The sequence below is a fragment of the Mustela lutreola genome, chromosome 8 (assembly GCF_030435805.1).
Source record: "Mustela lutreola isolate mMusLut2 chromosome 8, mMusLut2.pri, whole genome shotgun sequence".
Lineage (NCBI taxonomy): Eukaryota > Metazoa > Chordata > Mammalia > Carnivora > Mustelidae > Mustela > Mustela lutreola.
The window spans coordinates 43,979,019-44,003,728 of record NC_081297.1 but is presented as its reverse complement, the minus strand read 5'-3'; the positions used below and the strand labels follow the sequence as shown (position 1 = coordinate 44,003,728).

Here is a 24,710-nt window from a genome sequence, read left to right as displayed (position 1 = left end):
GGGTTGTACCTGTAATCACAATGATCTGTTTTCAAATAAGGTCAGATTCTGAGATACTGAGGGTTGGAATTTTAACGTATCTTTTGGGAGGGCAAGAATTCAACCCATAATAGTTCATGCATTCATCCAACAAATTTTTTTTAGAAGATTTTATTTATTTATTTGAAAGAGAGACAAAGCAAGAGAGGGAACACAAGCAGGAGGCGTGGGGAAGGGAGAAGCACGCTTCCCACTAAGCATGGAGCCCGACGACGTGGGGCTCAATCCCAGGACCCTGGGATCATGACCTGAGCTGAAGGCAGATGCTTACCCAGCTGAGCCACCCAGGTGTCCCTGAATGTTTTTTTCTTATATCAAACAGACTGGGTAGATGAAATACACATTAGATAACCATGTATTTAAGCACTCTTAACATACCAGCCTCCTTTGTTGATCTTATAATATTTCTCTTTTGAAAAGGGGGTAAATTTTGTTATGTACCAGCAGAAAATGGCTCTGCTGTTTTGTAACCTGTTGTTAGAGACTCGAAATAGGTATTGACTGGGCTGTCTCTTATTTAGTGATAAGTCTCTCTGATTAATCTTGCAAATTAACTTACTTATTATTTCTCTAAATCAAGGTTGATATTGAAAATGTCTCAAGGGATCATGACTAAGCCACCCAGACACCCCTCACAAATGTATCTTTTTTTGCAGATGCAGATCCAAGCTCAAAATCCCCTTCTTAAATGAGAGTTTTCCATGTTAATGTAATAGAACTGAAAAAGACCAATACCACTTTTCCATATTCTTAGTATAGTATAGTTCCATATTCATAGTATAGTATGTAGCCTGTTTTCAGTTTTTCACCATGTTTTAAGAAAAAATTCACATACCAGGGTGCCTGGGTGGCTCAGTGGGTTAAAGCCTCCACCTTCAGCTCAGGTCGTGATCCCAAGGTCCTGGGATCCCAGGGTCCCAGAGAACATCGGGCTCTCTGCTCAGAGTGGAGCCTGCTTCCCCCCCACTTCTGCCTGCCTCTCTGCCTACTTATCATCTCTGTCAAATAAATAAATAAAATCTTTAAAAAAAGAAAAAAAAGAAAAAATTCACATACCATAAATTTATCACTGAAATAGTTTAAGATGTACAATTCAGTTTTTTAATATATTCATATTGAACCTATCACCCCCAAAAAGAAATTCTGTACCTCTTGGCAGTCACTCTCCATTCCCCCTTCCACTGAGGCCCTGTCAACCGCTAATCTGCTTTATGTCTCTGGATTTGATTTGCCTGTTGTGGACATTTCTTACAAATGGAATCATATGATATATGACCTTTTGTGTTACACATTTTCTGTTAGGTCTTTTATATTATGCTTTGAAAAAATTAGCTTAGTGTTTTCAGGGTTTACCCATGTTGTAGCATGTATTTCATTCTTTTCATCAGCATTTCATCTTTTCTTATGACTGAATAATATTCCATTGTATAACTATACCACATTTGTTATGTTCAACAAATTTTATTTCTTCCTCCTTTTCTCTTTGTTAAACCGTTTGAACCTATAGCTACCGTCCCTTCTGGAGAGGGACTGGGAACCGAAAGGATGAAATGTATAATGTCTTAAAAGACATATATAATGTCCCAGAGTCTGATTTATCAAGTCTTTGTTTATACGTATTCTATTGATAGCATAGCATATGGAACATTGTAGGCACTTAGTAATATTTTGAGAATAAATGATTGTTAACTTAAGGAATCCCAAATATAGGCAGTCAGACATTGTGTAAGTTTGGAAGTTTGAATTTACCTTGCAAAAGAGGAATGTAACATAAGGCCACCTTTGAAGTATTAACAAAATTATCCTAAAATGAAATTGAATCATAACAAGTAGAAGCTGATACACATATAAAAGCAATACATATTATAGGATGAGTAAAACTATTTGATACAAGTAGAGCTGGAAACAATGACTTTAATAATTAGAAAAAATCAAAATTCCAGGATATGAAGTATATTCAAGAAAGCCATCTATACACATACTTTTCCATTGATTCTCAAATCTCTTATTTGTAAATTTTTTAAAATATTTATTTATTTATTTTAGAGAGCATGAACAGGAGGGGCAGAAGGAGATAGACTTTCAGGCAGACTCTGTGCTGAGTGTGGAGCTGAACGGAGGGCTCATCCCAGGACCATCAGATCACAGCCTGAGCTAAAACCAAGAGTTGGATGCTAACCAACTGTGCCATCCAGGCTCCCCTCATAGTTGTAATTTCTAAACAACTATTTTATAAGTAACTCTTTCCGTTACGAGGCTAGGTCTGTATTTTGTTGAAGTATTTCACCATTATTTTTAACACTGTGATCACTTGCACTTTCTTTTCTGAGATTTCATAGGGAAAACCAGATCATAATTTCACTTATTAATACCTCAAATGTTTCCAGCCACCTGGGTGGCTCAATCAGTTGGGTGGCTGCCTTTGGTTTACATCACTATCCCAGAATCCTGGGATTGAGCCCCACATCAGTTACCCTGTTCGATGAGCAGCCTGCTTTTCCCTCTCCACAGTTTGTGCTCTCTTACACTCTGTCTCTCTCTCAAATAAATGATGAAATCTTAAAAAAAAAAAAAAAAAAACACACTCAAATGTTTCAGGCAGTTCCTGATTCATGAGACCTTTCTGATTGAGACCCATCATTTTCACTTTTAAGAGCTATAGGTTTCCTTCACTATCCATAAGTAGAGCATTCCTGTGCAATCTTTTATTAGTTGCAAAGGCATAAAGTGAAAGAATTTATATTAAAATATTTTGAGTACTCTCAAACCCTGAAAATAACCACTCTTAGGCTTTTTTCTAATACCTTAGGACATATCTTGCTAAAAAACACATAAAATAAGTCAAGATAAAGCACAGGTGTTCATAGGCACAATTCAAAACTATAGTATCTTGATGCTGAATGTAGCTCCCAGGGGACGGAGCTTGGCATTGCCATTCTTGCTGCTCGGGGTATGTACTGTGTCTTTACTGGCTCACTGCAAAATAAGCCCTGAATTCTGTTTTCACTTTTTGCCCTTTTTCATAAAAGCAAAAGTTCTCTTTGGTTTTCTTTCGGTTAGTAAAAACAGGTACTAATGTAGGTCTTTCATAAAAGCAAAGTGGCATAATACAAACTTTCAAAAAGCAAGGATACCTGTTTCTTTAGATTTCTTGAGTGAAGGGACTTAACATGCTAATTAACAGAGGAAGGAGCTCAGCAATTGTTTTCTTTAACCTAGAGGAGACTAAATAAAAAGGAAGAAAAATCATAATTCATGATAAAGAACTTGAAAAGATTATACAGCATTACAAAGGCCTGCAGAGGTTTGAGATTCTATCCATTAAAATCTTTTGAGGAGGGACGCCTGGGTGGCTCAGTTGGTTAAGCGGCTGCCTTCGGCTCAGGTCATGGTCCCAGTGTCCTGGGATCGAGTCCCACATCGGGCTCCTTGCTCGGCAGGGAGCCTGCTTCTCCCTCTGCCTGCCATTCTGTCTGCCTGTGCTTGCTTGCTCTCCCTCTCTCTCTGACAAATAAATAAATAAAATCTTTAAAAAAAAAAAAAAAAAAAAAAAAAAAAACTTTTGAGGAGATTAAGATAGCAGCTACCAGACTTGAATGATTTAGTTCAGTGACTGTCAGACTTTTTTTATCAGGACCCTTTTATACTCATAAAAATTACTGAAGACCCCAAAGAGCTTTCATTTGTGTTATATCTCTTTTACCATATTAGAAATTAACACCAAATTTTATAATGTATTGACTAATGATATAAAAAGCTCAATATATGTTGACATCAATAGTCTACGGCCATACCACCCTGAACGCGCCCGATCTCGTCTGATCTCGGAAGCTAAGCAGGGTCGGGCCTGGTTAGTACTTGGATGGGAGACATCAATAACATTTTTGCAAAATATGATTTTTTCCAAAACTAATTTTAAAGATTTAGTGAAAAGAATAGCATTTTTACATTTTTGCAACTGTCTTTAATGTCTGGTCAGAAAGAAGACAGTTGGGTTCTTGTATCTGTTTCTGTATGAAATCAATTACAATATTTTTTATTTGGTTGAAATGTATAAAGAAAATCTAGCCTAATGCAGATATGTCATTGGAAAAGAGACACCTCGTAGATCTCTGATAGAGTTTTGAATACTATACACTGAGAGTCTCTGATTAGATCTTTGCTATGCAAAGTGTAGTTCCCAGACGAGCAGATTTGGTATCCTAGGGCACTTGTTGAAAATGTAAAATTTCAACCCCCTCCCAGACAAATCAGATCAAAACCTGGCATTTTACAATATCCAAAGATGATTCATGTGTACACTGAAGTTTGAGAAGTGTGAGTGGAAACTGATCACCTCAGATCCTTTCTAATTATATGTACCATAGACTAAATAATATAATACCAAAACGTTAACTGAAAATTATTATTCTGTCATTCTTGAGACCTTTTTACTAGCATTATAAGTAACCAGACTGATTTAGAAATTTTACCCTATTTAATTGCATTTTTTTCTGACTTATTTAGGAATTGCTTTTTTTTTTTTTTTTTTTAAGGAATTGCTTTTTTAAAAGCAAAAAAATAAGTCAAGCTGTAGAAAAGATGGAATAAAAAGCTTGAGGAGTTCTTTAAATCAGTTGGAACTTTTAGACTCTTTAGTTTCTAGGGACTTCTGCATGACTCGGTTAAGCGTGTGACTCTTGATTTTGGCTGTGACTCTTGATTTTGGCTCAAGTCATGATTTCAGGGTCCATTGGATTGAACCCTAGCATGGAACCCACTGAAGATTCTCTCTTTCCCTCTTCCTGTCCCCATCCCCCACTCTAGAACGCATCCATGCTCACTCTTTATTTTCCTCTCAGCTCTGAAAATTTAGTTCTGTATTATCTATAGTCCCTTATTCTGTCCTATCAGTCATTATATTTCTTATCTGGGAAATGTCTTGATTTCACCAACCTCCATCCCCATCTTCTAAGGCTTCCAATTAATTCTGGCTTCCAGCCAAGAATTAAAAATGCCTGTGTCCTTTTTTAGTTTTCTAAAGGTTTTCTCATGTTTTGGGTGCTAAGATAAACATGGGGGATTGAAGTAAATCCCTAGCTTATACAATGATTTATGTAATTATGTAAACAGTTAGTGATGACTGTTGTGATGAAATCCATCTTGAGTCTGCCCTGGATATAAATTTAACTAATTTTTTTTTTTTTAAGTAAATGTTAGCATCCCTGCATAACTATTACACATTTATAAAGGAAGCGTGCTTGGTTATCTATTGAGAGATCATAGGCCTCCCTAATGCAAATTCCCCCCACCCTGTCATTCCCTTACCACTACTACCATACAGTGCCCTTATCGCTCCATATTTCTGGTTTCCATCCCAGATCTACTATGTATACCCTATTAGTAATCAGTAAACATTGAAGTAGTAATTACACTAAAGCAGATGGATTTTATAGACATAAGGAAGTAGCGTATTTGATCTCCTTTAGAGGGTCAAAGACAGTATTCCTGGAAAAGTAAGTTGAGAACTTTATTGGCCCCCCTGTCACAGAGGTGGTGAGACAAATTTTATATGAAGTAATTACCAGTAGCTTCAGCGCCCTGGCACTTTTTATCAGAAATATTTTAGCATTCTTGGAAGAAAGTCATGCCAATATCATTCTTCTATGTTCCCATCATATTCTACCTCTGTTTTATTAAAATAATAATTATTATTTGATACTAACTGTTGTCCCCTCATTAGAACTGAGCCCTTCAAGAACAGGTTTCTTTTTTCCTCTGTAGATCAGTCCACTACTACATGTCGGATCCTGCAGTGGTGCACTGTCATACAAATATGTGTGATAGCAATGTAAATATTAATAAATAAACATCCTTTTGTACCAGACCTTGCATAAAACACTTTGCAACTCTTCCAACAACCTGGAGTGGGAAGTGAGTAATTGCTACTCTTATCAACGTTTTATAAATAAAGGTCTGAAGCCCAAGAAGGCTAGCCCAAGATTACATATCTAGAAGATGAGAGAGCATTCTGTTATTTCTGTTATCTGATCCCAGATCCTGTGCCCATATCAAAATACTGTATGAATCTATATGCTTTGCTCATATCAAAATACTATACTGAATCCAGGTCAATTACAGTGTCAATCTGTGATCTAAAGTTATTTAAACCTGTTTGTGTAAGTGCTGATTTGGAGGGGGTAAATGTACACTGTGGCTTAACAATTATGTTCTATAGTGCACTGATAATAAATTGTTTCATGTCATTGTCTGTACATGCAGTTTTTTCAGGTCTGTACCTGAAATGTTACTTTCTCAGAGAGGATTTCCTTGCCCACCTCTCTAAAATATTTTTCAGTGCATACACACTTTATTTCTGTTCCTTTTATTATTTTCCTTATGGCTTTTTTTTTTTTTAAGAATTTATTTATTTATCTGACAGAGATCACAAGTAGGCAGAGAGGCAGGCAGAGAGAGAGAGAGGAGGAAGCAGGCTTCCTGCGGAGCATAGCCCGATGCGGGACTCAATCTCAGGACCCCGAGATCATGACCTGAGCTGAAGGCAGAGGCTTAACCCACTGAGCCACCCAGGCACCCCTTCTTTATGGCTTTTATCACAGCCTTACAGCATTCATCTAAAACCCCAATTAGAATACATATTCTGTGGGTTGGGGGTTTTATTTGTCTTGTTCTTTGCTCTATTCCTAGTGTTTAGAGACTGACCGGTCATAGAGCTCAGATTTTGTGAAATGTATACAGAATTGTAGAGAGTGAAAGCCAATTTTACGTTGCCTATGGAGGTCTCTGGAGTTGTGTCTCCTTAAGTTTAAATCCCAGCCATGTCATTTCCTAGTTGTGATACCTTGAGTAAGTTATTTAACTTCTCTGAACCTAAGGGGTTTATGAAGATTAAATGAGAAATGTATGTAGAACATAGACACGTGCCTCACATACAGTTAATCAATCCGTACTTAGTAGGTATTGCTGTTGTTAGCATTAACATCATTATGACATGCTTAGTAGTGTATTGTCTCTTGGTCCATTCTTTATCCAGTGACATTCAGTAATTTGCAGTTATTAAAATGTGTTTAATGAACTTAAAATAAGTCAAGTTTTAGAACAGAATGAATGAGCTAATGTTTATTTTTAATCTTGCTTCTTGCCAGTAACCTTGGAAAGTGCTTTACATATACTATCTTATTTTTTTCCTGGTAAGTAGATAATATCTTCATTTCACAGATAATAGAATCAGAAGTTAAGGGTTTTGTCCCAAGGACATGAAGGAGAAATAGTAGTAATAATAATAGCAGTAGTGGTGCTGATGGTAGTGTCAGAAATCAAGCATATCTAGCATGACATTAATGCAAACCTTAATATTTTTTCTTGGCCTGTTTTTGCTTTTTAAACTTTTTTTTAGACCTCAATGGGAAAAAAATCTGAGCATAAAAAAATTAGGGTACACAGGCAGCATAAGGCTGTTATTACAGGTTTGAGCCCAATAGAGAGGGCTCATGATCCCTGTTTAAAGGAGAAAAACTTCAGTTATCTTGAAAATCTGCCATTGATAATGAGAAAATCCGAGTAAGAGTAGTAATGTCCTTAGCACAATTTTTGTCTGCTATTAAAAGAATAGAAACTACAGTAAGCAATGGCATCAATTTTTTATATGAAGGATAGTACACTTTAGGTTGGAGCCACACACAAGCTTTCATGTATCCAGAGAGTAATGAGCCTTGGGGAATCATGAGGTAAACTAATTTCCTTTGATTGAACTAGCTAGATTTGGTATAGAGTTTGAAGAGGTTTGTTTTCCAATGGGATCATAAGGTGTGCTCAAATTCCTGTAAACTAATGGTTCATACCAATAAGAATCTGGCCGAATCCAGCCTCATAACAACCAAGTTAGAAATAATGGGGATTTTTAATTACTTTGTTTGTGTAATTTGACTTTGTCACTGATTCTATTAGCCATTGGATTGCAAGGTTTGAACATTCTGTCTGGGAAAAACAGAATTAAAGCAGTTAGGGTGAAATTCCTTTTAGTTTTTTATATAACAGATTACAGTTCACTCCATTTTTTTTTTTTTTTATAGAAACAAGTGAGGCTGATTCCTGATTAGATCGTGTTTGAAAAATTGAGGGAAACTTTGTATTTTTTTCTTTAGCAGCTGGAATTTTTTATGGGATCCCAGAGTTCTAAATCCACTGGGATTAGCTGAAAAATGGTTCCTTTATAAATTTTATTCCTGTTATCATCCAATAAATTTGAATTATACATGTAAAAAAAAAAACTTTGTGCATCATGGGCTCTAAGGAGCATTTTGCATGATTTTCAGAGGCATTTTATTTTTCTGTGATTTTTTTTTTTAAGATCTTTTTTATTTATTTGAAATAGAGAGAGAGATCACAAGTAGGCAGAGAGGCAGGCAGAGAGAGGGAGAAGCGGACTCCCCGCTGAGCAGAGAGCCCGATGCGGGCCTCGATCCCAGGACCCTGAGATCATGAACTGAGCCAAAGGCAGAGGCTTAACCCACTGAGCCACCCAGGTGCCCCATTTTTCTGTGATTTGATTAATTTTAAAGGTTCTTAATCCATCTGTTAATCTTAAACCAAACAGTTCTGATCATCATTGTTAATGTTTTAGGTACTAAGGAACAGTTGTAAAATTCTTATTTCAGAATTTCTCAAAAAGCTGGGGTTTTTTATACTCACTGAATGTTGGTCTATAATTCATAAGGCATTAGACTATAGAATAAAATAGATATATAGTCTATATAGAGAGAGATGGTTTCTATATTTAAGTACATTATAGCAATAATGGGTTTCCTGGTATTTTATAAATAACTAACATGCCAAAAGATTCATATATAGATGCTTTGTAGTTGCTGCCTTCTCATTATATATGATTTGTGGTATACCTTAAAAGAAGCGTAGAACTCAGTTGGCTAAAAAAGGGAGGAGTAGGAAGAGTATTCTTGTCAGTGAAAATGTGCACTAAGTACTTGGTGAAAAAGTAACCAGTTTGACTGGACTTATAGTCCAGTCAAATAGAGTAGAGAAGGTGGGAAGTTGGATTGTGAGGGTTTTTCACACCAGATTAAGGAAATAAAGGAGGACTGTTACGTGAACTGAAGTAACATTGAGCTAGGCATGGTCTCTAGTTTCACTTTACCGTTGATGAGGCCCTTACCCACAGAAACAGACTGTTTTATTCTAGGTTCTGAAGATAATACAGTGTATCTGGCAGGTATCTAATAATGACTAGAGTAGGGTAGATGTGTTACTCCACAGATGCCAGTTGAATTAATTAGTTAATTCTAGCTTTAACATGGCATTAATCTCTCTGGGCTGAAAATTGTCTCATTTGAACAAGTAGGAGCTCTCACTCTTAGTCTTCCTAGGTCTGTGATCCCATGGCCATCTTTAGATATGGAGAACTTTTAACCAGTTTTGAGTAGTGTGGTGTAAATTAAATGATGTCAGGTGACTGGAAATAGCTAAATGTTAGTTGATTAAATGAAGCCAGTGACTGAGCTGGCCACAAAATAAAGTACAAATAGGAGATGGAGAGAATGGAAAGAGTGAAGCCCATCTTAAATTGGTTAAGTTTAAAGAGGTGACTGGACTTTGGTGGTCACAATTGTTAAAAGAAGCAATGACTTTGAGAGGTAACAAAGAAATGAGTAAAAATCTAATTTTACCTGGCCAGAGATCTTTGACTATTGGAGGGACAGTTAGGAATGCTAGTAGCAGAAGTCTTTACCAGTTGCTTTTTTATCTTTGTTTAAGGAGCTCATAGAGAAAAATAGTACTTAAATATTTTGGGAGAAGAAGCATCTAAAAATGATTTTTCTATTCTGAATCATGAAAATAGGGATGGTACCATTGAAAGAAATGAGGAAATGTAGAGAAAAACACTGACTTCAAGAGGAATTAGAGGGGCGCCTGGGTGGCTCAGTGGGTTAAAGCCTCTGCTTTCGGCTCAGGTCATGATCCCAGGGTCCTGGAATCCAGCCATGCATGGGGCTCTCTGCTCAGCAGGGAGCCTGCTTCCTCCTCTCTCTCTGCCTCCTTGTGATCTCTGTCTGTCAAATAAATAAATAAATAAAATATTTTTAAAAAATAAATAAATAAAAGAGGACTTAGAGCTGAGATGTGTTAACTGTTGTCTGTATGCGGATGGTATTTTTATTGTATATGTTGAAAATTCTTATTTTGAATATAGAAAAGACTGGTCTTTATAAATCTAGATATTTGTGCCTGTATTATGCCTTCATCCAAAAAAAGTGATCTCACCGTGGTTTTATGTTTTGCCCAGCAGTTTTAAAAGCCAAGCAACAAATCACCTGTTTTCTAGTTCTTTCATTTTCATTTAGCTAGGTCCTAAGCAGGCTTACTCAAACATTTAAGTTAAAAGTAATGCTGGACCACATTTATTGTATTTCTTACCAATACCTGTCATTTTAGACTACCTACTTAGTAATGATGAATTATGTTGAACCAGAGATCAATGGCAACTACTTTGAGGTGGCTTGTTAGAATTAGTAGTCATTAGAAAAAAAATAGTTATTTCTAGTCTTTAGAGTAGAAGTCTTCCTACCAAATAGCTTCTAAGCCCTTATCTTATGTTACTGTTATTGAATAATTAAAACCTTAATACCCACTGTCTTGATGGGGATTCCAGCCTACCACATTACGAGGGATAGACTTTATTCTGTTACCCGTACTGACAGTGCACTTAAAGGTGCTTTTTCTGTCATCTTTGTTAATGCCTTGAAGAAAAACCTTTTTTTAATCACTAAAGTAGTAGTTATTTGGGTTCATGAGATCTTCCTGGTAAATGCAAATATCTTTAGTTATAAATGCACAGTGAGGCTTTCAATAGAAGGGAAGGGAGAAGAGTAAATTCTTACCAATTTTATTTATTAATTCACAGCTGGTTTTTTTTTTTTTTAATGTACCATGAGAGAGTAGTAAGGTTTTAATATCCCCTCTTTTTCAAGTAGGTAAACATTTAAATTAGGTAATTTAGGTAAACTGTTATCAAAGTTTTCATCTGAGTTTAGGGGATAAACCAGGTTGCACACACAGACTTGGTATATGAGAAGTAGACCTGAGAACCCAACTCTGGTATTGTGATTTCCTTAAACAGTGTTCTTTTGGCTACATATTCAGAGTTTACATTTTGGTTGTTGAGCCATTTTCCTTTAAAAGCATAGTTTGAACATGATTAGGGGTGAGGGAGTGTTTCGATAAATAGATTCCTAGTGTGGGTTTTGATGTCAAGGAGGCAGAACCTGTGAACATAATGGGTGGAGCTTTGACCAAGTAAAAATCTCTTTTTGCTTGTCCTGGGATCCATTGCTTTTGGAGGAAAAGCAGGAGCAGGAGCAGAACAGTTTCCCTGCTGTTCAGCATGTAGGTTTGTTTAAAGGGCCAATCTAGAACTATTGGCTGAGCATAGTTAAACTCATGTCTGAGAGTTGGAGAAGCATGGCTAGTGTTAAACTAGAAACTATGCTTCAGTCTGATTTTGATGTCTGCCTTGCTTATGCTGTAGGCTAATTTACTGTTAATTTCCATCTTATCCGTTCCCCCCCTTTTTCTCTAACTATATACAAGTCTATTTTGCCTTTTGTGATGGATTTTACAAAGAAAGACTTTTGCTCAGTGTTTGTCATCGTAAATTCTCATTGCTGCTGCTGCCCTCAAAAGGATTGTATAAATGAGGTGGGTAAGAATTTTTAATGTGTACAAAAGGTATATTATAGCCATTTGGCAATATATGTAGCAATATTAAACTTTAGAATGTTTTTTAAAATACTTGAATTTTTGTGGTTAACTTTCACTACATTTTGTATGAGGAGGAAGGAGGCTTTTCTCAATTCTAAATGGTTAGGAAAATTTTTACTTTTGTGACAATACAAATGTTACTCTGACACATTTGAAACCTGAACTTTTAAGAAGCAGGTGCAGGGCACCTGGGTGGCTCAGTCATTAAACTTCTGCCTTGGACTCCGGTCCTGATCCTGGAGTCTGGGATTGAGGCCTGCATCAGGTTCCCTGCTCAGCGGGAAGCCTGCTTCTCCCTCTCCCACTTCCTCTGCTTGTTTTCCCTTTCACTGTGTCTCTGCCTCTGCCTCTGCCGATCTCTCTCTCTCTCTCTCTCTCTCTCTCTGTGTGTGTGTGTGTGTGTGTGTGTGTGTGTGTGTGTTAAATAAATAAATAAATAAAATCTTTATTTAAAAAAAAAAGTGCTGTCTGTCTTAAGAGTTAGAATATTGAAACAGAAAATATTATATTATGACTCACTTTTATTTTTCCTGCAGATTAGTTGGCAAACCATAAGTATAAGAATTAAAAGAAAAACTAAGTGTATAAGACGCATGTATGTCTTCTTTATTTTTCTTAGTTCAGATCAACATTTTGTAAACAATTATATCAGCTCTTAATGTGACTTTGGACAGAGCCACAATTGTTTTCTTTCTTTTTTTTTTTAATACTCTAAAATTGCACACAAGTGGCCTTTGTTTTAAGAGAATACATAATTTTATATAAATTCAAAAGTAAATTGATATACATTAGATGCTCAAGAAGTACTTTTGTTTAGTGCAGAGAAACATGCTACTCCCGTGTCAAAAAAAACATAACATAGCATAATATGCCTAAAGAGAGATCCTATGAATTACAAAAGTAAGCAAGAATATTTCTAAAGCCAGTGGGTTGCTGGCTGTAGAAGAATGGGGTAAGAGGGTATGTCTCTAACCAGATTTTTCTTATGTGTAAAATATTAGCCTAACTTATCTACCTAAGTACTCTTTTTTCTTCTGTTTTGTGTTTTTAAATCTCATTCAGAATAAGTGAGCAAAAATTTGCCTTTACTGGTCAGAACTGGACTAGAATAGTACTTGGTTGGGTCAAATCAGGAAGTAAAGGAAAGAGGGGACATTAGGAGGATTTTAAAGGCTCCAAATTGATCATCTTTGTTGAAGTATATGAACTAAAAGGGGAAAAGATTAAGACACAATTTTATATTACCAAATATTTTCTCATCATTTGGTGCTTAAAATCATGTTTTACAGTAATTTTAGATCATTTTTTAATTTAAAATATCATCAGTTACCAAAAATATTTTTAAATATATTGAGTTCTTTCATTTCTTAAGAATAAGAAGCCTGTAAGTATGATGAATGTATCAAAACCTGTACTTGTTTATTTTAAGCAGCTTTCTCTTATATGTCCCAGATAACTTTTCTGTAGATCACTTTCAGGGTTAATGGAGGTTTCATGCTCATTTTTACATTTTGAGGGTCATTTTCAGTATACAATCCTCATATATTCTTGCTTCTCGAATGATTCAGAAGCCAGATATTTTGATAATCCTGGCTTCTGGATGGTAGCTGACTAGTAGCTGAAATTTCTTCTACCTTTTTCATTATCTAAGTAGGTAACAGTAAGCTGCATTAATCTTTTAATACTATCTACTGGTAAGGTGTATCTCAGTTTTATTGGCTCCCTTGGTACCTGAAATACATTTTTTAAGTTGGCAGTGCCATCAGAATGTTACATAACATTGGTATGGAATTTTCTATATTTGAGTCTTGGATAGGTTAGGAAAGCAACTTGACCTAGTAGATGTGATTCACAGTTGCTGGTTTTGCTGTTATGACATTATATAGCTCATTTGTTCAGCTAGTAGAAATTCCTGTTTGTAGAGCAGTGAATGTAAATATGTTAGCATGGGTAGGATTAACAAAAGTATTACTTTTTTTTTTTTAAGTATTACTTATTTTTAACGATAACCAAGGATGAAAGTAGGTTCACTATAGATCTTGGTGATTCTTTTTTAAGAGAATTCTTTTGTTCCTTTTAGCCCTAAGCTTTCTGATCCTTGGAGATTGCCTCTGAATTCAAAAGTGGCCTTACATCAGCAAACTTAATTCAGAGAGCTTTCAATCTAGATACTACGTCTGATTCTAGCTGCCATGAATATAAGTTGTACAGATACTATCCCCATTTGCTAGGCAAGGAATCTGAAATCATCTTTTCAAGATGCCTATAAATCAGAATAGGAAAGTCTTTTAATATAATCAATGCATGTGTGTTTTATTAATATGTAGTCTTACTGCCAGAAGACTAAACTGCATTCCCCTAAAATATATATGTTTATAGAAAAAGCATTTCTCCTAATCATATTCTATATTCTCTTTAGCCATTTTCCTGTAATACTTGAGTTGTCTCTACCTGCAAAGGCCAAATATGTATAAGTGTTCCAGTTTTACCAGAGAACATTCTTTTAGATAATTCATTCAATAGTGAATGTTCTGCAGACTTAATATGAGGTATTTTAGATTGCTCTTCACATTATGTTTATAAATAGCATCTTTAAAGTTTGCTTTTACACAGTTTTACATGTTTGTTGTAGAACATTAAAAACGAACAAACACAAAATCTCCAGTGTTTCTACTACCAGAGGACTTTTAGACTGTGTCATCCATTTTTTTCTTAAAACAGTTCATATTTTCTCAAGCCTTAGTCTGAACTACCATACCAGTTTGCTCAATTAAAGCGGCTTTTTAGCTTCAACAACATTATTTTCTTGTTCTCATTAGAATTATTGTATGGTGACAAGGACCAGTTGGGAAAACTTAGCTGGATTTGAAAAATAAGAAGATTGAAGAAAATTGTGACCTTTTAGTCAGTACTTAGAAACTAACCTTTAAGGGATGCCTGCATGGATCAGTCAATTAAGCATCTGCCTTCAGCTCAGATCATGATCCCAGGGTCCCACATTGGGATTCCCGCTCAGTGGGGAGCCTGCTTCTCCCTTTGTCCCTCTTCTGACTTGATGCATGCGTGCTCGCTCGCTCTCTCTCTCTCTCTCTCTCTCTCTCTGACAAATAAATAAATAAAATCTTTTTTTTTTTAAAGAAAGAAACTAACCTTTTAAATGCATGGATTTAACTTTAGGGCCAGCCCTACTGACAGTTTCTTGGTGTAGAAAGTTAGCCCTAGAGATAGAGGTAGAGGTAAATCAGGGGTTTTGAATAATGCAATTAAAAAATTGATGAGGGGCGCCTGGGTGGCTCAGTGGGTTAAGCTGCTGCCTTCAGCTCAGGTCATGATCTCAGGGTCCTGGGATCGAGTCCCGCATCGGGCTCTCTGCTCAGCGGGGAGCCTGCTTCCTCCTCTCTCTCTCTGCCTGCCTCTCTGCCTACTTGTGATCTCTCTCTGTCAAATAAATAAATAAATAAATCTTTTTTAAAAAAATAATAAAATAAAAAATAAAAAATTGATGAGAATTATCCCATCACAACTCCAGTATTTAAAAACTTTTTAGTGCTAACCATTTGATGCATTTCATTTCCGTCTATGAGAGGTTATATGATTTACCAAGTTATTATCACTAATTCTGTTTTAATCTATCTTATCACTGAGACTATAGATGATTAAACTTTATATACTATATTCTAACTTTTCTAGTCCCTCTCCCTTATTTCCCAGTCCTTGTGTTTTATGTGTTTAGAGACTTACAGTGCTACTTGGGCAGTATATTAGTGCAGCTGCATCAATCCATGTGGTTACTTAGGGTGGGTAGAGAAAATGAGATGTTTTTCTCCATGTCACCTTTCAAGATTGTTTGTTACATCTTACATATATTTTCCACACATTGATGAAATTTTTATTTGCAAAAAATTTATGTTATGAAGATTCTAAAATACTACTAGAATACTATATAGTATTATATATTATAGTGGTATTGAGTTTTCTTCTGAAATTAATTAGAAATCCTCTTTTGAGTCTATCACTTTTCATTTTATGTTTTCATATGTACAAGACAATTTGTTCTTTTATCATGCCAAACCAGTAAAATCCTTAACTCCTATACTTGTTGAGTTTGTTGGAGTACTGTGGTAATAGAATACCTGCCAAACTAAGCATGTGAATTCATGCCCATTCATGGATTCACTATTTAAAGTAGTTAAATACTGTGTTGATTAATGTGTTAAGGAACAAGGCTGCACAAAAGATCTAACCATTTAGAACATTTAGACTTCTTTAGCCAGTAACTTCCTTTACCTGAAACACAGCAGAAAGATAGTGACAACAGCCTCAGTTTTTCTGTACTTATATGTGGAGTCCATGGAAGTAAGTGACTGCACTATCTGACTGTTCCTTGTTTTCTTATGGGAGCCAAATTGCCACTACCCAACTCTGTCCCTGCAGTGGACCAGCTCCTGCAGGCAAATCAGAAAAAAACCAGGATGGTGAAAAGACAATCTAATAGAACCTTAAGAGGCAATTCAGAATCAAAGTTCAAAGAACTTGCCTTTATTGATCTGTTTCTGCTGCTATTTTCATGTTTCTCAGGGGGTGAAGCCTGCCAGTTTTGACAAAGTAGCAATTCCTGAAGTGAAGGAAATTATTGAAGGATGCATACGGCAAAACAAAGATGAAAGGTAAGTTGCCACTTTGGACTTAAGTATTGCTTAAAAACCTAAAATGTAATATTATCCTCTGAATACAATATTCAATCTAAAGTGTATTTAATACTTTACTTGTGATTAATTTCTCTATTTATGTCATGTAAATATCTTTAAAAGTAGAGTTCTGGGAGTGCCTGGCTAGTTCAGTCAGTAGACATGCTACTCTTGATTTCAGGGTGGTGAATTCAAGCCCTATGCTGGGTGTAGAATTTACTTGAAAAATAAAATAGGGGCACCTGGGTGGCTCAGTTGTTAAGCGTCTGCCTTTAGCTCAGGTCCTGATCCCAGGGTCCTGGGATCCAGCCCCACATAGGGCTCCCTGCTCAGCAGGAAGCCTGCTTCTACCTCTCCCACTGCCTCTGCTTGTGTTCCCTCTCTCACTTTCCCTCTCTCACTGTGTCTCTCTCGGTCAAATAAATAAATAAAATCTTTAAAAATAAAATAAAGTAGGGGTGCGTGGGTGGCTCAGTGGGTTAAGCCTCTGCCTTCAGCTTGGGTCATGATCTCAGGGTCCTGGGATTGAGCTCCACATTGGGGGGGTCTCTGCTCAGCAGGGAGCCTGCTTCCTACCCACCCTCCCACACCCACCCCGCCTGCCTCTCTGCCTACTTGTGATCTCTGTCTGTCAAATAAATAAATAAAATCTTTTTTAAAAAAGTAATAAAAAAGAAAAGAAGAGTTCTATCCATTTAAGATAGTATTGAGATTTGATAGAGTGAAATGTAAAAATGTGATATGGTAGAGTTTAAGTGAACCAAAACCACCTTGAACATAGCTGTTACATTCAGTGAGACCTACTTATAAAACATAAACTACTTATAAAGCATTAGCATGATTTATAAAACTCAGTAAGGTTCAATCTCTCTCTAGCCAGATCTGTTGCTTAGTTCTTTACCCCTTGAATTCTAAAAGGTGAAATAAAATCTTGGCTTTTTAAAATCAGCTCAACTACACATCTTGATTTGCTGACATTATGCCAGAATTGAAGAGCAAAACATCAGCATTCCTTTCAGTAAAAAGAGACACCTTTGCCCAAAGCTTAGGAGGAGATTTGGCTTAGTCATTTGTACTAACAGGACTTTTCTCAGAGGAGTGGCAGGTATCTGATCTGTCATATAGCTGATTCATCACCCGCTAGGCATGGCAAAGATCCAGTGTCTGTTTTTAAAAAATAATCTACCCTTACCATCCCCACTCACCTTCCAAAAAAGAAAAAGTAGCAAGTATAAATATAAATTGTAAATTGAGCATAATCTACCTCCTGAACAATGTGAGTGATAAGGTGTATCAACCAAATTAAAGAATTCAGTATCTTCACTTCTCCAGTCTCATACTCTTTTTATAACTGTGTTATTTGGAAGAGCTTAACATCATGATCTTTAAGGCTGTTTAGTAGAAATTTAGTTTGGGTTTCTAATTTATACACAATGTTTGAAAAGGAGAGTCCTTCATCTCTCTTAAGAACTTTTTTTTACTATAAACAAAGGAATATTTGTTTCCAGTCTTAGAATATACTACTCTGTTTCTTTTCTGGATGGTACAGTTTACTAGATTACTGGTATTTTGAAACCATTTATCTAAAGATTATTCTACAGTCAGACTTCTTGCCTATTATGCAAATTGTCGAACAAGGTATTAAAAGAGAATTTATTGTGGTAAATAAAGTTGTAGTAGAAGGTAAAGAACTAGAAATCAGAAAACTTACTTTCAAATTTTGATTCAACCATTTGAGGCTTATAACTATGAGCAAGATTTTCACCTCTCTAAGCCTCTGTTTCCTAAAAATCAGAAAATAATATCTCATTGGATATTGGTCAAGGATCAGATAGGATCATAAAAAAGAGAAGTATTTGTTAACTATAAATTCTACATAAATTATGTGGTATTTTGAAGCTATGACATTCTGTATATTACTTGCCATTGTTAGTACATTGTTAACTAATACAAGATTAGATCACTTAGATTAAAAAGTATTGCTCTCAGCTCTTATTTATAAGTGATGTTGTATAACTTGAGAGTAAAGCTATAATCACTATTCACATGAAGCAATATAGAAATGAGCTATAAAATTTCCTTTGTTTTTTATGTTTTACAGCCTTTCTTTATTATTCCTAGAATAATTAGCCACACTTAAAAATTGTGTTTTCAATCTAATGTCATTTTGTTTTGTTTTGTTTTGTTTTTGTTTCATTTCTCTCTCCTTGGAAGATACTCTATCAAAGACCTTTTGAACCATGCCTTCTTCCAGGAGGAAACAGGGGTACGGGTAGAATTAGCAGAAGAAGATGATGGAGAAAAGATAGCCATTAAATTATGGCTACGTATTGAAGATATTAAGAAATTAAAGGGAAAATACAAAGACAATGAAGCTATTGAGTTCTCCTTTGACTTGGAAAGAGATGTGCCAGAAGATGTTGCTCAAGAAATGGTAAATTAACATGGATGGAACTAGAGGGCATTATGCTAAGCAAAATAAGTCATTCAGAGAAGGCCAGATATCACAAAGATTTCACTCTTATGTAGAATTTAAGAAACAAAAGTGATGAACAAATGGGAAGGGAAGGAAAAATAAGATGGAAACGGGGAGAGAAACTGTAAGAGACTCTTAACTATAGAAAACAATCAGGCTTGCCTAAAATAGTTAATATGCAGAGATACTCATAGAATATCTCTTCTAGAATTTATGATAACTATTCAATAGAAGTTGCCTCTGAGAAGGGGTCAGGTATGAAGCATATTTATTGTAATTGTTAATTTTTTATACTTTGAGAGATTTGTATATATGTGTGTTTAACTTTCATGTATTGATCACAGTTGTTTTATCTGGTTAAGTTGTTGCTTAGGGAAAAGAAGTAAAAACAACCTGAGTTAATATTAATAGTTACATATGAGCAAGATAGAGTGACTAGAATAAAAGGAGCCTTATTGGCTTTATTTATTGTTTATTATTTTAAGAAGTGAGAGTATAACTACTTGAGTTTCTACAGAAATAATGATACCCACTCTCTGAGTATCTACAAAAATGAATGAGAAATGCATAATGCAGATAAGTAATTTCACAATTTTGGTTAAGACCAGTTGTTGTGGAGGTCTTTCTCTTCTCCCTTACTCCTACTTCTTTCCCCAGAAGTGCCTTTTTTGTTTTATATTTAATTTGTTTTCTTTTGATATCATACTGCTTCCTAATGCACTCTTTTATCTTGTAGGTAGAGTCTGGGTATGTCTGTGAAGGTGATCACAAGACCATGGCAAAAGCCATCAAAGATAGAGTGTCATTAATTAAGAGAAAACGAGAACAGCGGCAGTTGGTGCGGGAGGAGCAAGAGAAAAGAAAGCAGGAAGAGAACAGTCTCAAACAGCAGGTAGAACAACAATCAAGTACTTCCCAGCCAGGAGTCAAGCAGATCCCGTCTGCCAGCACTGGCATGCCTCCTGCTTCCACCACTTCAGCTTCAGTTTCTACACAAGTAGAACCTGAAGAACCTGAGGCAGATCAGCATCAACAACTACAGTACCAACAAACTAGTATATCTGTGTTATGTAAGTATTTTGAGAAGTGCACACAAGTATACTCAGGATACTCCTAATTGACTTTTCATCTTGTTCGTTTTGCACTAGGCTCTTGGTTTGAATCATGAATCCACCGTATAAAAAGAAATTTGAAATGATCACTGTCTACTTTTTGTTTCTATTCTAATATCCATCACTAATAGACTAGAAGGATAGGACAGTAAGGAAATATGGTTAGGATATAAAATAATTTTACAGGTTCCAACATCTTGGAAGTTCCAATTTGCAGATGTTTACTTTTCACAATTCCTTAAAATAAAATGTAATTCTGAAACTAGTATTACAGTGTACGTTAACTAACTGGGATTTAAATACAGAATGTTTTTAAAAACTTACAATCTACAAAAATAAAATGAAATGTAACTAATAATGAAAAATGAACAAGTTTATCCTAGCTATTTGTGATTGAACCCATTAGTCTGGTTCAGCTTTTCTTCGCAATGCTGAATGATATATAAACTAGAAACTGACAAGGTGGTTAGTTTTCTATTGAACTGCCTGCTTAATACAAAGAACACACTGGTCTCCAAAGTTAAGACTTGTGGCTTACAGCATTCCATTTTATTTCCCTCATTCTTCAGGTAATAAGATTCTGTAATAGCCATGACGTTTTTTGTTTCCTTTTTTAAAGACATTAAACCTTTTTTTCCATATGGACCCTTCATGTTTTTAAACATAGAAATCGACTTAGTTAAAAACTAGTATTCATCTTTTATTTAGATTAGTTCTTTGCAAAGAAAAAACTAACTAACCCTAAAGTCTTGGGTTTGTAATGGGAAAATATAAATCTCCATTTTGTGATTTGTCTTTCTGTTTTTTGACAATGTATTTCTCCTTTAGCTGACGGGACGGTTGACAGTGGTCAAGGATCTTCTGTCTTCACAGAATCTCGAGTGAGCAGTCAACAGACAGTTTCATATGGGTCCCAGCATGAACAGGCACATTCTACTGGCACACTCCCAGGGCATACAGCTTCTGTTGTCCAAGCACAATCTCAGCCCCATGGGGTCTATCCACCCTCAAGTGTGGTAAGTAACTGCATAAAAGAGTGTAAGCCTATAATCAGAGCCAGTAGATAATGTGTTAAATTCACATTCTTCCTACTATCCCAAGTAATAGCAGGAATCTGAAGTAGAAAGTATAAATGGTATATTTCTGAAGGAAATAAGTTTATTATAGAGTACAGTTAGAATAGTTCTGGCAGGCTAAGACATAAACATTACTGTGTGAGAATTAGCTGAAATTCATATGTGAAGAAAGTATGTATAAGATTTAGAGTAATCTGCATTTGGTTAAAGATAATGCTCTCTTTAGCACTTTAGAGTTGAAACTGTTCAAAGCAGCATAAGTTGGACATACAGATGATTTGGGGATGGGCACAAGAAGATTTTTCAAAAGGTTACTTACTAAAAGAATTACTGAGCATTTTTTGTAAGATTTCTTAATGTATAAAACACAGGTAAGACATTCAAACCATTATAGAATGCTGCATGTGAGTAAAGTGAAGAAATCCTTTATTTGTATGACCATTTAATTTAGCGCTTGTGTTTAGTTAACCATCAGTTGCTATGCGTGTTCCTGCCTTAAAGTCTGTGTCGGACACAAATTTCTTCCCCAGTATACGTTCATTTGCTTTTTCTCTTTAGTTGGTGTTGTTTTATTACAGATTTATTTTCAGAATCAATTTATGGAGATTATTTCTTGAAATATTGTATGCATTTATATATATATATTAACCCCCCCCCACACACACACACACACAGACCCATGTTTTACATTAGTAACTTTTGCTTTTCATACAGAAAATGTTAAAATAGATCAGGTAATACCCCATTTCTTTTGTTGACACTCCATGAAGTCTTCAGAGGTAAATAAAGTACATCATCTGCCTCATGAAAGAATTGGAGAATAACTGGTATAGCACTTATTTAGTGAGATCTTTAGGCAGATAGATTTTTTTTCTCTTTCTCAAAAAGCTTTTAAATCTGAATGTATGGAATTTCTGCTCTGCAATAAATGAAAATCTTTCTCTCTTAAGAAAATAAAATTTCTGCTTGCTCTGTTCGTTTATCCTACAGCTTGAAATAAAAGATGTTTGTTTGTTTCAGAGTCCATTCATCAGTCCTGTATTGTCTAGGTCTCAAAATGAATGGCCACAGTAACACAGACTATTAATACTGTTTTAACAGTCTACTTTTCTGACCTTTAAAATAATTAGGTAGGGTAGAAGAACTTACAAAGACTATATAGATGAATTTCTTTGTCCTAACGTATAATTTGTCAGCATTTCATGTCCATTTCTTCTATTATTCTAATTTATTTTCTTTGGATCATAATAACTAGATTTTTTAAAAACTATTTTTAATCTCTTGGCTTCCCTTATCACATGGTAATGAACATTAGGCATTTCAGCTTGAGAAAAGGGAATAGAATGATCATTTATGAAGATTTTAAATATTTGAGCCACAAACATAGCTGTATTTATTGATGCTCTAAAAGACTGTTAATGACAGCCTTGCCTTTTATTGACAGTATTATGTGGAGGTAGCCTATGAAGAGTTATCAAACATTGAGAATTTTTTTAATCTTATGATTCCTTATGATTTCTTATTCCAGAAAGAATTTATTGTGGCTTACAATAATATGCAGCCGATTTTGGAAAAGAAAATATGATTAGTGACACAGCTCACAGTACCTAAAAGAAAGTGGCGAGTTTGCTCAGGACAAGCTTAACAATATTAGGTGTACTGCTTTGTAGCTATATTAAAATTTTATGTTATAAAAATTTTATGTTAAGGCACCTCAGACTTTGTAAACTTAATTTGAATTTCTGATATGCCAGAAAATTGTTCAATTTACTCTTTAGAGATTCAAATATAAGATGCTTTTCCATTGACTACTTTAGTAAAACTACACAATGTGTCTGTATCTATTGTGAATTACTTCTAGAAAGCTAATGCTTTTCCTACCAGAAAATGACTTTCTACCCTTTACAGATAAAGATAGGAAGTGGAATAAATAAAATACTGAGCCAGCAACTTTTCTTAGGCTGATGCTTTCTAAAATAGAAATGGAAAAACCTTTTCTGAGGTTTCCAGAGTTCCTACAAAGTAGTCCAGTCTTAAAATCTTCTACACCTTATAATGTGCATTAAACTAACATTTCGCTCTTGTTTAATTTTAATAAGTTTGCAGAAAACTGCAATCCAGTATTCATTGTTTTCCCTGTTATACTACCTTAGTCGGCCATTCTTATTCATACATTCATAATAATTGATGTTATTTCAGAATATTTAGGAAGAGAATTGATCATTATCATGGTTGTTGATAACCTGTATCTGACCAACAGTATAGAGAGAATAGTTGTGATCTGCCAGTTGTGCTTTGTGGAATTATACCTCTCCTCAAAAAACTTGGATTTGTGGGATTAAGGGAGGTTGGAACACTTCTTTATGTCAGCTATGCCCTATTTTCATTGTACATTTGGTTATTTTGTTTTCAAAGTACTGTGTTTTTCATGTGTGTGTTTGTTTTCTGTTTAGCCTCGTCGTGGCCGTAGCATGTCGGTTTGTGTTCCCCATCTTTCTGCTGTTCCCTCTCTGTCCCGCATCTCTCCCAGTGCTCCTTCCACCCCACCACCAGTGCTGTCTGCACCTCTTTCTCCTTCCCTCCTTCGGATTGCCCCTGAGGAAACTTTTGCCGAAAAGCTTTCTAAAGCATTGGAGAGTGTCCTGCCTATGCACTCTGCCTCTCAGCGCAAGCACCGACGCTCCAGCCTGCCTTCCCTCTTTGTCAGTACTGTATGTAATCATAAACTTCCTGACAAATGAAAATTTATTGCCAATGAATACATCCAGGCATCAAGAATTGTAATAAAAATTAAATAAATAAAAGGACTACACTTAGTAATATATTATGCTTTCAGAATAACTGTTCTTCCCATAGGAAACTTTTTTGTTACAAGGCTTTAAGGGGGTCAGTGGGGAAGCAAGGAGGTAATGAGAGAGAATGCGAATAATGCCCTGGGCACATAGGAATATGTACACAATAAAATTTGGTTTTTATTATATTCTCCAACTGACTTGTACAAATCTTTGCATTTTCATACATTAGTAAAGAGTACATATTACTTCATTGGCTTAATCAAAAGCAAATTTTCTCTTTATCAGAAATAACCCAAATACATTTTCTCTTCACTTTAGTCTAAAGAGACATTAATGAAGCTGTATGAGTCCCTTTTTTCCCCATAGTGAAGAGTAATTAAAGAGTGAAAGTTGGTTTTTAATTTGTTAGCTGTTTAAAATGGTGTGTTGGCAAACTAAAAGGCCACATGTTCCCTTGTGGAAATTTTTTTCTTAAAGAAGGTGGGATCTTGACCGTAATGAGTATATTAGATATACATGTAGTACATAAGATTTTCTTTGGCCCCATTTATATCTGTAAAAGATCCGTCTTTTAAAGTTTTGTTAAACACTGTGGGACCTTGCTGCTGCTTTTTCAGATAGAGAATATAGTTAATTTTTTGATTAATTATATTCAATACCAGAATCTTCAGATTTTTACTCAGGAGAATGATTAACTATATAATATTTTATGACTTCAGGACTCTCCTTGAATAAAGAGGAAAATATAACAT

At 35.4% G+C, this 24,710-nt stretch overlaps 1 protein-coding gene across 15 annotated transcripts in view; it reads left to right on the top strand.

Annotated features, from left to right (window-relative positions):
• The window catches only part of WNK1 (WNK lysine deficient protein kinase 1), a 149,707-nt gene that overhangs the window by 85,137 nt on the left and 39,860 nt on the right, over window positions 1-24,710 (top strand). For 13 of the 15 annotated variants that reach the window (XM_059184444.1, XM_059184430.1, XM_059184431.1 and 10 more), the window contains 4 exons: window positions 16,390-16,478; window positions 18,714-18,933; window positions 19,712-20,045; window positions 20,916-21,103. In XM_059184444.1, coding sequence (XP_059040427.1) covers window positions 16,390-16,478; window positions 18,714-18,933; window positions 19,712-20,045; window positions 20,916-21,103 — 831 coding nt within the window. Of the gene's footprint in view, window positions 1-11,612; window positions 11,749-16,389; window positions 16,479-18,713; window positions 18,934-19,711; window positions 20,046-20,915; window positions 21,104-24,710 lie in introns of those variants that run through there. The other 2 variants (XM_059184442.1, XM_059184443.1) reach the window with 2 other exon arrangements.